This window comes from Strigops habroptila (assembly GCF_004027225.2).
Source record: "Strigops habroptila isolate Jane chromosome 13 unlocalized genomic scaffold, bStrHab1.2.pri S16, whole genome shotgun sequence".
Classification (NCBI taxonomy): Eukaryota; Metazoa; Chordata; class Aves; order Psittaciformes; family Psittacidae; genus Strigops; species Strigops habroptila.
The window spans coordinates 922,604-936,863 of NW_022651054.1; the positions used below are offsets into that span (position 1 = coordinate 922,604).

Consider the following 14,260-nt stretch of genomic DNA (forward strand, 5'->3'; position numbering starts at 1 on the left):
CTTGGTGCTAATGGAGAATGCTTCAGAAAACATCATTGTTCTTGAGAGTATCTGATGCACACGTACTGGTGCTGGCATGAGGGGGAGCAGGAATGTGCTTCCTGGACAAAGAGACAATGTGGGCCACCTCATCCAACCCCCTGCTCAGGCAGGGCCACCTAGGCTGCCCAGGACCATAGCCACTTGTTTTTGGAATATCTCCATGGGTGGAGACCCCACAACCTCCCTGGGCAACCCATGCCAGTGCTCGGTCACCATCACAGTAAAAACTGCTTCCACATGCTGAGGGAACCTCCTGTGTTTCAGTTGTGCCTATTGCCTTTGGTCCCGCACTGGGGACGGCTGGAAAGAGCCTGTCTCCATCCTCTTTGCACGCCTCTTTTGGGTATTGATACACATCAGTCAGGCCCCCCTGTGCCTTCTCCATGCTGAGCAGTACCAGCTCTCTCAGCCTTTCCTTATAGGACAGATGCTCCAGTCCCTTTATCTTCATTCTTCGATGGACTCTCTCTAGTATGACCATGTCTATCTTGTACTGCAGAGCCCAGAACTGGTTGGTGGTCACCAGTGCTGAGCGCAGGGGAATGGTCACTTCCCTTGACCTGGTGGCAATGCTCCTCTTAATGCAGCCCAGGATGTCGGTAGTGTTTGCTGCAAGGGCACATGCTTAGTTCACGTTCATCTTGGTGTCCACCCGGTCGGTGCACAGCACATACTGCTGTCTGGGGCTGTTCCTCCCCAGGGGCAGGACTTGGCCCTTTTCCCATTTGAACTTGCTGATGTTCCTCGCAGCCCATTTCTCCAGCCTGTTGAGGTCCCTTGTTGATGCCTCTCACCTCTGTCCTCTCTTTTGGTAGCTGCTCACATTTGTACCCACTCAAACTGTTTAGACATTGCAGTGGTCAATGACATTTTCTCATTCTATCTGGGACTATTGAAGTATTGAAATCAACGAGCTGCTGCGATACAATGTGTGTGCTGACAGCCCGATCCTTACTGTCATGTCAAATTTGACACACGCAGTATGGGCTGTTCAGGCTCTGATTGTGCAAAAACCTGATGAGAATCTACCACATAATTATACCTTTTCTTTCTGTCTCAGATGCCAGAGATGTGCCACATTTGTATAGTAGTGTAAGTCCCATTATCGCTTACTGATACTAGATTTAAAAGAGCTGAACAGTGATGTTATGATGTTGTATTTGCCCAGGGGATATAAATAACGATATTTCTCTGTGACGTTTGTACAGCTCTATCAGCTTCCTGCTTTTCTGTAAGAAATGGCTTTTCCTGACTTTGGAATCTCCAGTGTCGGTGGCAGCTGATGGACCTGGGAACGCGGACCAAGGAGTGTCCACCGCAGCGAACGGGCTGGAGAAGATCTGACCCCTCCGGGTCTGTACTGCAGGCTGCTGCGCGCCGGGCCAACGCGGCTCCGCCTCAGCGAGCCTCCTGCAGCGTTCCAATGGGAACGGACCGAAACGCTCCCGGCGGAGCCGCGGGGAGGCCATTCCTCCGGGCCGCAGGGAGGCGCTGTGCGCGCCGCGCCGTCTCCATGGCGAGGCGGCGGCCCCAGGCCATGGCGGCGGTGTCGAGCGGCGCCGGCGGGGCCGTGTACCGGTCCCGCGACCCCGTGCGCAACCTGCGCCTCCGGTGAGCGGCCGGTCCCGGCCCCACGCCCGCCTCCGGCCCGCATCGGCCCCCGTCACGCTCCCTCCTTCCCCGCAGGGTCCGCCTCCAGCGGGGCACCTCGTCCGGGCCGCTCCTGCCGCAGGCGCCGCCGCTGCTCACAGGCCCCGCGCTCCCGGGCCTGTCCGACCGCGCCGGGACCGGTACGTGCGGCCCGAACAGGGGACGGGGCGGGAGCGGGAGCGGCGGGCGGTGACCGAGCCCTGTCCCGCAGGTGCGCGGCGGCCCCCGGAGGAGGAGGAGGAGGAGGCCGAGGTGGGGTGGCAGGAGAAGCTCTTCAGCCAGGTGGGCGTGCGGCTGAGGGGGGGTGCTCCTGCCGTGCCCCCGGCGGGGTCCCGCTGCGGGGGGAGCCGCGATGCCCCAGCGCCCCAGGCGGGCACTCGGGCAGTGCCGGAGCCGCTTCTCGGGTTGTGTGCTGGGATTCCCAAAGGATGTTGTCTCTCTCTGTGATGGATTTGGGAATCTCAGCTGGCAAGTGTTTGCGGCTCTGCTGTGCTGGGGAAGGGCAGCTGTGGTGCTTAACCTGCTGTGCGCTCAGTTTGAGGTGGATCTGTACCAGAATGAGTCGGCCTGCCAGACACCCCTGGACCGGCAGTACCGGGAGGAGATCCTCAAACTGGAGAAGGCTGGAGGCCGGAAGAACTGTCGCATCTTCACCTACACGGACCACGACCGATTCACCAACCTGGAGGAGGTACCACTCGTAGTTACACATCGTTTATACAGCAGTGTCTGTCAGAATCACTGGACCTGCCACAGAGGGAACATTTGTCAGGTCTTGGCCGTGCAGCAGCAAGCCTGTATGAGAGCATACTGCTTCTGCAGAGCAGCTTCACATGGTGCCCCAGCCCTGGGATGAGATCTTCCTGTTGCAGAACGATGGTCCCTCAGCTTGGAGGGACCTGGCTTCGTAACATTGCTCTGTAGGTGACTTGCTGGGTGGAGTTTAGCTGTAGTTTACTACAGGAACAGCAAATAAAATCTACAGTCTTTTAGCAGTTTGTCTCGGCATGTGGGTGCGCTCTTCTCTCCACCAGGAGTGGAGCTGTGTTTGGGAAGGATGTCCTGTTACAATTAAGCTAGTGCCCATCTGTTTCTCTCCTCCAGCACTGCCAGAAGGTAACTGACTCAGATCATGAGGTGCCATCATATCTGGCAGAGAGGATGGCCAATGTGAGGAGGAGAAGACAAGACTGTAGGCCAACGTGAGTGCAAACAGGGGCTCAGAGCTTGCTAACGCAGGTTTCCTGGGGCTGGCGCCCCAGCCATGGAGCAGCCTGGTCTGTGAAAGTTGGTGGCTTGAGCTGTGTCACACTTGGAATCCAGCAGTTTCACTCCTTGTTATGGGCGAGTGGTGCTGCCTGTGCCGGGCTGCTGAGGTGAGCTGTGACCGGTGCTGTTCTGTTGTTGACAGAGAAGCAAGTTCTCTGAAGTCGAAAATCATCACCTGGGAACCCTCAGAAGAATTTATAAAGAACAACCATGTGATTAACACTCCTGTCCAGACCATGTACATCATGGGGGACTTGGGACCTTATGGGAAGTAAGTAAAATCCTGAAGTGACCTTGATTTCCCAGAAGAAAACTTGTCTTCCCTCCTTACTCAAATCCTTGTTTCTTGTATTAGTTAAGGGGAGAGAATTCCAAGAGTTCAGTAACTCTGGCTGCTATTTCTGCCTCTTGCCTCGATTGGGAGGTAACTGAGTTACCTTCAAAAGGCTTCTAAAGCTAATGTATGTTTGTGTTTGTTCTCTTCTGTACCCCCATGGGCCTTTACCAGCTCTGCTGTTCCAGAGCAACAGAGTGTGCATGGTCTCTATTTAGATCGTGTTTCCTGATGTCTTCCATCAGGCTTGGTCGCAGGGAGTATGAACATGTTCTTTGCACAATCAAGGTGGACGACAATGGGGTGATCACAGTGAAGCCGGACTTTACTGACACCAAAGGAGCCTACCAGTGAGTGGGGCAGGGCTGGTACCTCCATGGACTGATACAGAGGGCTGGAATGGCTGGTTCCTGATCCTGCTTCAGGCAGTGGATCAGCACTTAAATTGAGGGGTGTTTTTTAACTTTATTCCATGTTATATAACTTTGTTATTAACTTGTTCTAAGACAAGATTATTCTGTGCTTGTGCTTGGTGTCACTGCATGTGGGGGATGTGTGGGGCTTTGGTGCCAGTCCCTAGGGATGCAGTTTATGCATATACTGGACACAAGCAAGTCTCCCTTTTTGAGTCATTGATGCTAGCAGGCACTTGGGAGTGAGGAGAGGGACATTAGTGCCTTTGTGCTGCTGCACGGGCGTGGTGGAGGGAGGACTGCTGGCACAGTTGGTGTTGTTGCTGCCTATTCTCTGTGTAGTGGGGGAATTTTGCCCATGTGTTTTGGGGCTCTGCAGGATTGAGGTGGATGGAGAGAAGCGAGAGGTGTGGAAATACACCATTGAGAACGCATCTGTCCAAATGAAACCAGAGGAGGAGGAACGTGAGCAGCGTGTGTTCAGAGATGTAAGGACCAGCCTCCACTGATCATACTGACTAGTCCTGCTGATTTGACAGAGGGAGCTCAGACTCTTATGGAGATGTAATTGTGCTGTAGACACCTAAACTTGACAAAACGAATATCACTCGCAGAGAGGCCCAGCAATTGAAAACTCCAGCAAATACTCCGACTGCTTCATTCCTTACTGTATGTAGAGGCCTTGCCTGGTGTTAGTTGTGTTGCCCTCTGACTGCAGTGATGTAGTGAGAAGTGATGCAAGAAACCACCTAAATTCCTTAGTACCTTTATACTATCACCTGTGAATGGTTTTCCTTCCCTTTTGAGCAGTTGGCAGACCCTTTCCTCGGTCTCCTTCTTGCTGCCTATATACTTACTGAATGATTTCTTGTTATCCGGAATGTGCCAGGATATTTGGATCTCATTTTATGTCCTGATCTTTCTGAATTGCCCTTTTGGCTGTGGCAGTTTATAAAGGTACTTAGAATCATAGAATCATAGAATGGTTTGGGTTGGAAAGGACCTTAAGACCGTCTAGTTCCAACCCCCCTGCCATGGGCAGGGACACCTCGCACTAAACCGTGTTGCCCAAGGCTCTGTCCAACCTGGCCTTGAACACTACCAGGGATGGAGCATTCACAGCTTCTTTGGGCACCCTGTGCCATCGCCTCAGCACCCTCACAGTAAAGAACTTCCTCCTTATACCTAACCTGAACTTCCTCTGTTTAAGTTTGAACCCATTACCCCTTGTCCTATCTCTACAGTCCCTAGTGAAGAGTCCTTCTCCAGCATCCTTGTAGCCCCCTTCAGATACTGGAAGCTGTTCCGAGGTCTCCACGCAGCTTCTCTTCTCCAGGCTGAACAGCCTCAACTTTCTCAGCCTGTCTTCATACGGGAGGTGCTCCAGCCCCTGATCATCCTCGTGGCCCTCCTCTGGACTCGCTCCAACAGCTCCATGTCCTTTTTATGTTGAGGACACCAGAACTGTATGCAGTACTCCAAGTGAGGTCTCACAAGAGCAGAGTAGAGGGGCAGGATCACCTCCTTCGACCTCCTGGTCACGCTTCTTTTGATGCAGCCCAGGATACGGTTGGCTTTCTGGGCTGCAAGCGCACACTGAAGCCGGCTCATGTTAAGTTTCTCATCAACCAACACCCCCAAGTCCTTTTCTGCAGGGCTGCTCTGAATCTCTTCTCCACCCAACCTGTGGCTGTGCTTGGGATTGACCCAGGTGTAGGACCTTACACTTGGCTTGGTTAAACTTCATAAGGTTGGCATCGGCCCACCTCACAAGCGTGTCAAGGTCCCTCTGGATGGCATCCCTTCCCTCCAGCCTATCAACCGAACCACACAGCTTGGTGTCGTCGGCAAACTTGCTGAGGGCGCACTCAATCCCACTGTCCATGTCGCCGACAAAGATGTTGAACAGGACCGGTCCCAACACCGATCCCTGAGGGACACCACTCGTTACTGGTCTCCAAGTAGACATTGAGCCGTTTACCACAACTCTTGGCATGTGCCCATCGAGCCAGTTCTTTATCCTCCGAGTGGTCCATCTATCAAATTGATGTCTCTCCAATTTAGAGACAAGGATGTCATGCGGGACAGTGTCGAACGCTTTGCACAAGTCCAGGTAGATGACGTCAACTGCTCTGCCCCTGTCCATCAGTTCCGTGGCTCCATCATAGAAGGCCACCAAATTGGTCAGGCAGGGTTTCCCCTTAGTGAAGCCATGTTGGCTGTCACCAACCACCTCGTTGTTTTTTATGTGCCTTAGCATGCTTTCCAGGAGAATCTGCTCCATGATCCTGCCAGGCACAGAGGTGAGGCTGACTGGTCTGCAGTTCCTCAGGTCTTCCATTTTCCCCTTCTTGAAAATGGGGGTTATATTACCCTTCTTCCAGTCATCAGGAACTTCACCTGACTGCCAGGATTTTTCAAATGTGATGGACAGTGGTTTAGCAACTTCATTCACCAGCTCCTTCTGGACCCGCGGATGGATTTCATCAGGTCCCATGGGCTTGTGCACATTCAGGTTCTTAAGATGATCTTGAACCCGATCCTCTCTTAATGTACTTAATGTTTTACTTTTTTATTAGTACATTTCGTTATTGTTTTTGTGGTCGATAAGGAAGTAATGATATCACCACACTGAGCTCCCATCTGTTGATTTCATTGGAGTAGTTTATGCCTGTGTTTTTAACGTATCATTTAAGATCTGATTCTTCAAAGCTGCTTTTTCCCTTAGACTGGCCTTCGGTGAGGTCATCTCTGAAGCTGAAGTTCCCTGCAGTGTTAGCAGTTATACGTCTTTGTTCTCTTAGATTCTGATATGCTCTATATCTGCTATAACAATTAAAACACCCTGTGTGCTAAGCCTGTTGGCAACTTAGATTGGGGTTAAGTTACATACATTACAATTTTGCAGTAAGTGAAAATATAATGAGAAAGACACTTTTTCTAACCCATTTGTTCTGTGGTTGCAGCTGTACGGGCGGTACAAGGAATACCTCAGTGGCCTTGTAGGCTCAGAGTTTGAAATGGTGAGTACCTGGAGCCCTGCTGCCCTTGGAGGCTCTTGACCTGGTTAGCGTGGCTGCTGTTTGTACCACAGCCTCCAAAGACTGTTTCATTCTAGGGTGTTGGCAGCCTTTATCTTGTAGTAAAGGTCAAAAGGGATGGGTTACAATGGATGTGAGCCCAGCAGAGGTCCCTCCTGTGTCTGTCGGGCCAGCAGCAGCACGTGCTGAGCACTGCCGTCTCTGTGAGACCACATGCTTTGTCTGAAGGCCTTTGACTATAACACTTAAGAAGAAAGGAAGGTTTATATCTTTTGGGGTAGTGATTGCTGTTAGCTTCTTGAATGTCAAACATGTCCACATGCCACTTTGTTCAGGTAAACAGCCCTTCCCACCTCCAAACTCTTGCAGTTTCCCCTCTCACTGAATTACCCAGACTACAGTCTTTTTTTGCTCAAATCTTGTTTGCCAAAATGTGAGAGTTCTACTTTCTTGTACTTGAGAGTGTCTCAGCTTGTCCTGTGCTTTCTCCTGCTTCCCCCACTTGGGGCAAGCGCAGGAACACCTCAGGAGAAACAGGACTATGATTTCTGCAAGTGGCTTCTTGCTACATTTTATATCCATTTTGAAGTCTGTAAGAGACTGATTTACAGAACAGTAAACTCCTGCAGCCAAGGAATTTGGTCTCTCTGGAGAGCCTCTCTCCAGAGGCACTGTTCACTTCTGGAAAGTGATATGAGAAGCCGTGACTCCTACCTGGCCAGCAGTCTGAATCATTCATGTACAAACATCTGTGAAATATCTATTGAGGACCTGCTGGGAGGGGATTGTTTGAGGTTCCACCAGTGGTCACTGAGCATTTGACCTTGTTTATCTGCTCATTCTTACAGACTCTTCCTGGTACACTGCGGCTGTTTGTGAATGGAGAAATAGGTGAGTCTTTATTCTAAATGATAACTATAGGGGCAGATCTGGGTCTGCTGGGATGGCTGAGGCTATGAAGGGTCCAAGGATTCTTGGATCACAGGCTCGTCCAGAGAAGGTGATTCTAGCCCTAGAATCCTTTACTTCTCCTCCTCTCCTGTTTTTGCAGACTAAGCCCTTGAGTGGCATTTACAGATTGGAGGTTACAGATACTGCAGCTGTTCTAGGAAGACAAACAGATCTGGAAAAGAGAGCAGATTGGGAAGTCAATAGAGGTTATAGCAAAGAAAGCAATGAAATGTGTGACCTCCCTAATCTGATTAATGATATGAGGACAGGACTAGTCTAGAGAGTCTTCTCTGAGGGTCATATTTTGTTACTTTGAAGGCCCTGGCTTTTCCCAGCTTCCAGCAGTAACTGAAGAAACCTGAGGTTATTGGTGCTGGCTCTCCCAAAAGTCTACAGTGAGTACTGGAGGAGTTTGTGTGGAAGTGAGCAGCTGACGTTCATTCTCTCTTCTCAGTTTCAGCTCAAGGCTATGAGTATGACAACCTCTATGTTCATTTCTTTGTGGAGCTGCCAAACCGTAAGTGTTCACATTTCCAGCCATATCACAGCAGTTTAAGGAATGAAATGTGCTTCAGCTGGTCCATCAGATCAGGTCTGCTAAAAGTCAATAAAAGTGAATATTTGGGCTGGGATCTAGTCAGAGGTCTTCAGAGCTAAAATTGCATAACTTAATTCTTTGGACTAAATTAATGTCTGGGAGAAAGCAGCATCTTCCTCTCTCGTCTCTTCCAAATTAGGCTGGGACATAGAGGTCCATTGGCTTCTCAGCCAGTGGTGATGGTGTCCAGCAGCCTGCCCAAAGCTCATTCCTTATCCTGCGGAGAACAGTCTTACTGTCTTTTCCACCTCAGCAGTGACCTTGCCTGATTTCAGTGCTTGCCATCACGTTCCATGTTTTGTGCTGACACTAACACACTAAATTTTGACTCCAGCACTAACATGCACATCCTGCTGCCTGTTTAATTCCCCTGAAGCTATGGCTTTGGTTTCCCTCTCTGGTTACACCCCGATGTTTGTCTGAAGAGGTGCTACTTTTGCTACTCAGTGCATTTAGAGGAGGTTGTACTTTTTTCTTAAGAAAGGGTTGGTGCTTTTCATCAACTGTTCAGGAGGTTGTGGGGAACAGCCATTGCCTGCAACAGGACAGGGTGGGACACATCTAGGGGATGTTCAGTGTGGGTGATGTTACCTGTTATCCCAGTCATCTGAGACTGACATTCTCCTTTGAGCTGCTCTGGTTTGTGAGTCCTCCCTGTCACCCAGCGCATTCACTGCTGTGCTCATGTTCTCCTCTTCTCCCAGAGTGGTCGAGCCCAGCGTTCCAGCAGCTATCAGGAGTGACGCAGACCTGTGCCACCAAGGCATTGGGCTGGGTAAGGACACTTTCAGACCTGCAGAGCAGTTTGAACACGCGTTCTTTGAAGTGGAACATGTGTAACAAGTTACAGATATATTTAGCAAAGGTCTTGACTTGGGACCTCCTTTCAAGGGCAGAGCATGTTTGGGATTCTCCTCATTCTAGTTATATTTGCCATTTTTCATGGTGCCACTGGTTCCAAATAAAACTAGATCAAATGAAACTGCTTCAGAGCAGTTTCTGGAACCTCACTTTTTCCTTCTTTCTGGCTGATCGATTGCCTTTGGAGCTTTGATCTTTGTGTTCTCAGATGTTCAGTTAACAAAGCATTGTTCTGGCTGGCCTGGGGCAGAAGTGCATGAAGTGTAAACTGGTTTCTCAAAATGAACCCCTCCTGCTGTGTGGGAAGTTGGCTCCATTGCTGTCTCCAGCTCTTCTCTTAGAAAATTTGAATTTTATCAACTTTTAAATGGCTTTTATGTGAGCTAGTTTGCATATTGCAAAAATAATTACCATACAGCATTTCGGTCATTACCCGTGTTTGAGGTATTTTGCTTGGCTCCTGTAAAGGTTGTGGCAGTGTAGTACTTTCACAGTTGCCTGAATTGTCATTTGTGGGCACTACTCTTTCCCCTTTTTCATTGTTTTTAACAGCCTGTTCCATCGACGTGGCACTCAGGAGTGTACTCAAGAGGTGCACTGTGCAGTCAGGTGTTTGTTAGTGTGATGCGACTGATACTGTTTGGACATCATTACCTGTTTTACACCATTAGTTCCTTTCTCCCTTCTGTCTGTCCCCCCTGCAATGCTGGTGATGAATTCTCTTGTCCAGGCATTTGATCTCTGTTTTGTTCCTTCTCTAGGAGAACGTGGCATACTTCAGCTACCTCTTCACTTTGGAGATGTTTTTCACCCAAGGAGTTGAATCACAAGGTGTGTTTCCTCATTGCTCTGACATGTAAAACTGAAATCTTTTGATGCAGTGTAGACATCGTGCTGTCTGGCACTTTGCTGGCCCCTCACCAAGATGAAAGGATGGATTTAAGCAAAGGGAACTCTTGATGTTTCAGCAAATGTTCACTTTTGTCACGACATAGCCTCTGGACGCATACGGTATTTGCCCTGCCCAGCAGTGCATTAGCATTTGTACACATGCATTGATGTTGCTCTGCTTCCAGGCTGTAGTCAGCTATATTCAGTTGCAAAACAACTTGGATCCCTTGTCTGTCTCGGGATACCTGGCATGCTGGGCAGTGTTGCCATGCCCCATGTACTGCACAGAGCCCTGGGATGCCACAGCAGAAAAAACAGGCAGCTTTTTTGTGCACAACTGAAGCTTTGTGCTAAGCCTTATATTTGTAGACACACTCAGTGACCTGTGTAATCTTTGTATAGTTTATGTCACTCTGAAACTTCCAGCTCTGTTTTAAGCTGGGCTTTGCTGCCTGTTCCTGCTCCTTCACTGTGCTGCTGCTGCTTCCTCACCAACCCTGGTTGCTCTTTGGATTGCAATTGCTAGGGACAGCTTTGCGGCACGCCTTGAATCCAGTGCACGTGTTGGATTTGAGTGTTCAACCAGCACTAATGAATTTTCAGCCTAGTTATTCTATGAGTTGTTTCACTGTGGAAAAAAGAAATGCTTGGAGACCCATAGGAGAACCCAAGATAGTAATCTGCCAGTAACGGTGGGAGAGGTTAGAGATAAAAAGTTTTCCCTGTTTGGTGTCAGATCACTGACAAATTTTGTCTTGTCTGCTCAAAGATAACTGAGGAACCAGTTTGGATTTGCTGTCAGAGCAAAGAATTTTCCCAAATTTTTAAGATCTTATCAGTAATTCTGTTTTCATCCTCTGTTGTGGTTTAACCGCCAAACTCAGGACATCCTCAAACGTGAGGGTTCAGCTTTTCTGGGGGAAAATAATGACCAATATGTCTACAATCAGTTAGTGATTGTAGAAGAAATACAGAAAGGATGTCCTATTAGTGGAGTTGGGCATTTAGTGTTTTGACTTTTTTCCTCTGTGATAGTTTCCTCTCACAAGCTATGATCTGCTCCCCTTTCTTGCAGATAGTCTCCCTCAGTGGCCTGTTCTCTACTTTGAGGTGCTGTCCCTGGATTTCTGGCAGAGATACCGTGTTGAAGGGTATGGTTCTTTGGTGCTGCCAGCATCTCCAGGTAAAACATACTTGAGCAGAATGAGTTGAGTGGTTCTCTTGGGGATGGATTCAGCTGGTCCTGAGGAGGCTTTGCAGGGCATAGTTAGCTGTCTGTGGGGCAGCAAAGAAGGATTTGTTGCATCCTACACCATTCTGCCTTGTGGAGACACATCAAGTGTTGCTGGTTTTGCTACTTTGGTGGTTCTGTCACCAAATCTTTTGTGATAAAGCTCCTGGGTGATGCTGTGTATCCATCTTTACCACAGCAGTAGCCCTCTCTGTCCCACATGGAGTCTGAGGTTTGCAATCGTTCTGACACTCATGTGTAGTAAGGAGATGCTCTTCATGGGCAGGCGGTTCTTTCCACGCTGACTGTGTGACTGATGGGACTGACTCATTGGGAAAATGTTCTAGAGATACTGTGCAGTGTTTCCATTTTCAGCCTACTGTGGTTTGAGTCAGCAGGTATCCATCTACCACGCTGCCCTTAGTGACTGGGCATAGGTTGTTGGTCATAGCTGCTAAGGCTGTCCTGTTGTCCTGGGCTAGGTCTCCATAACCTCACCATCCCTACCTGGCGCCCTGTGGAGCTGGGAACAGTTGCTGAGCTGAGGAGATTTTTCATCGGTGGATCTCCTGAGCTGGAGGACATAACCTACGTCAGGACACCATCAACCTTCAAGGTGGGCTCAGTTGCCAGGGCATTGCTCTTGCTCGGAGATGGTAGGTTATGCTCTCAGCTTCAGATGTCTGTGGCTGTTCAGACAGCCTAGATTGGGTTTGAACAAGGATGAGGCGCTGGCCCAGTCCCTCTGAGTAAAGAAGTGTCTCCTCTGTGAGGCTTGTGGCCATGAACAGAGGAATGGGCAAACGCTGAGGCAGAGCCTTCTGCCTTCTCAAGTGTGTGCAGCTTAGAGAAGTGGGTGAACATCGACAAACTTACCCTGCCTATGCTGGCCCTGTCTGAAAAGTGTCTGTCAGGTCAGCATTTGTTACCAGCTATAGACTTCCTCCTGTGTTTTGGTAAGGAATCTGGGCTGTACTGTGCCTGGAAGAGTTTCCTGAAGCAAGACATTGATGGGTGTTAGACAGGCAGAGAGTTCATGTTCTTAAGAAAGATGCAGAGCTGCTTGCTGGTGTAATGAGCAAGTTGGCCTTTGCAGCTTTGTGTGGGAACAAACCCTGATGCAGTTGTTGAAACCTTCCTCCACTACACTATCAGCTTGCTTGTGTTTGGGACCTGCATCCAGCACAGCCCTTCTTTCTGACCTCCCGTTCTGTGTGCAGCAGGGAAGGGAGAGGCTGTCCCCACAGGAGTGCATGCTGCTGGTGGGCAGTGCTCCTTTGCACTGGGCTCTGCCTGCTGCAGCAGGTTGCAGGCTGTGGTTTCTCTTAGCTTGTGCTGCCTTTGCAGGGTGAGCGTCTGAGCCGCTTTGGTTTTCGCACGGAGACAACAGGGAGCGTCACATTCCGGCTTTACTGCCTGCAGCAGTCTAAGTAAGTGCAGCGGGGTACGAGCTCCACCTCGTGTGCTGTGTTTTGGCAGCCCTGACCTCCTGTCCCTCCGTGCAGAGCCTTTCTGGAAACCAGTGCCATGAGGCAGCGCATGCAGAGTGTCCTGGACCGGCTTGGAGGCTTCAGCCAGCAGGGCTCTGTCTACAGTGTTTTGGGTAGGGCTTTCAGTGTCATTCTCCCTGGCGAGCCTTTGGCTCACATTTACCCCATTTTTACAGAGAGGGCAGGATATTTCAGGAGAATCTGTTGCTGTGAGGATAGTTGGTCCCTGAATCATGAGCTCTCTGAGTCCATAACAGAGATTAAATGTTTTGATCTGAGCTGGAAGCTTCAGGAGGCATGAGGGATAACCACTCCGTGAGGACAAAGCCTAGGCTGGGCCCAGTCTTGCTGGGCACTGAGCGTAGCTTGTGGTGTGGATGCACAGGCTCTGCCTCCGATTCCATTATGCACAGAGCAAAGACAGTGCTAGAAATAAATGAAGAGAGCTGCAAGGGCCAGGTGCTTTTTGGTGGCACCTAGAAATAGGAAGTGAGACTCCAGGGCCGGGAGAGATGATGTTCATAGATGGTCATCCTGCCCCTTCCCTGGGGCTGTCTGATGCATTCTGGCTTGCTGTCACCTGCTGTGTTATAGAGGCTTTCCAGAGAGCACGACGCCGGATGCAGGAAGCACGCGAGAGCCTTCCTCAGGACCTCATCAGCGCCTCTGCCTCCGCTGTGCACCAGTCGCAGGAACCTTGATCAACCACCTCTGCTGCCTGCGAGCATTTAACATCTCTCCAACACAAGCTCCCATTGTTCAGCAGGAGTCACAGTGCTGGTGCTGGGAAGCTTTTGAAGCCCTTCCTTTGTCGTTTTCCCTGGATGAGGGTAGGAGTCTGTAGCACATCCTGAATCTATGCATTTCCACAGGTAGCTGTGGAATGAGCTCCATTTTATCAAGGCATTTTGTTCCCAGGCCCTAACAATACAGCCAATTGTTCACTTTTCTACTGAGCAGACTAAAATAATGGCATGGGACCTGTGAAGCCTTGAACACCTTTTCAGGAATTGAATAGTAAATGATTAGAAAAGAATCAAGTCTGCATGATGTGGTATGTTTATTTTTCTTCTTAAAGAAGAGGGTGCTGTTGAAGGTCGGGGTGCAAATGCTGTTTGAGATTTAATGAAATGAGGAGAGAATGTCAGGAGAAGTTCTGATAATTGTTGTCAGTATTTGTAGCTATATATCAGTCAATAGTAAAATGAATGTGTCCACTTGTGCCTTAAGATTGATTCATTCCTCGAGAGAGAGCTTTCTGCCACATGTAATATATGAAATCAAACTAAAGGAATGATGTTTGGCAGATGGAGAACTGGAGAACAGGCTTACATTGGTTCCTTGTATGTGCACATTTCTGACTCTGCAGTGATGATCAGGAGGATTCTTTTTGTTCAAAAATCCAGCTGAAAACATGCTTTCCCCTTGGTTCCCAGCAGAACTGTGGCTGGGGTTGGACGGGGTGCAGATAAGAGCAGATTCTAACATT

At 49.5% G+C, this 14,260-nt stretch overlaps 1 protein-coding gene across 5 annotated transcripts; it reads left to right on the forward strand.

The window, feature by feature from the left end:
- Positions 1-1,538: 1,538 nt before the first annotated feature.
- On the forward strand, positions 1,539-13,988 carry MKS1 (MKS transition zone complex subunit 1). Of its 5 annotated transcripts, none has more exons than XM_030472229.1 (18): positions 1,539-1,653; positions 1,729-1,832; positions 1,904-1,974; positions 2,228-2,383; positions 2,797-2,894; positions 3,104-3,232; positions 3,541-3,645; positions 4,088-4,196; positions 6,675-6,731; positions 7,598-7,640; positions 8,155-8,217; positions 9,003-9,073; positions 9,921-9,990; positions 11,126-11,233; positions 11,764-11,897; positions 12,629-12,711; positions 12,787-12,884; positions 13,366-13,988. In XM_030472229.1, exons 1-18 carry the CDS (start codon positions 1,556-1,558, stop codon positions 13,470-13,472), a joined length of 1,704 nt encoding a protein of 567 aa, XP_030328089.1. In that variant the 5' UTR covers positions 1,539-1,555; the 3' UTR covers positions 13,473-13,988. The 5 variants fall into 5 exon arrangements, with proteins under 5 accessions (XP_030328089.1, XP_030328087.1, XP_030328090.1 ...); XM_030472228.1 differs by having other exon boundaries at positions 1,557-1,653; positions 3,514-3,645; XM_030472227.1 differs by having other exon boundaries at positions 12,787-13,988.
- The last annotated feature ends 272 nt before the right edge of the window (positions 13,989-14,260 follow it).

Bases quoted from the DNA above. Each gene is read 5' to 3' on its own strand.
- MKS1 (XM_030472226.1), top strand. From the start codon at position 1,556: ATGGCGAGGCGGCGGCCCCAGGCCATGGCGGCGGTGTCGAGCGGCGCC. The intron at 9,991-11,125 runs GTGTGTTTCCTC...CCTTTCTTGCAG, and splicing joins CCAAGGAGTTGAATCACAAG to ATAGTCTCCCTCAGTGGCCT. The intron at 11,898-12,628 runs GTGGGCTCAGTT...CTGCCTTTGCAG, and splicing joins GGACACCATCAACCTTCAAG to GGTGAGCGTCTGAGCCGCTT.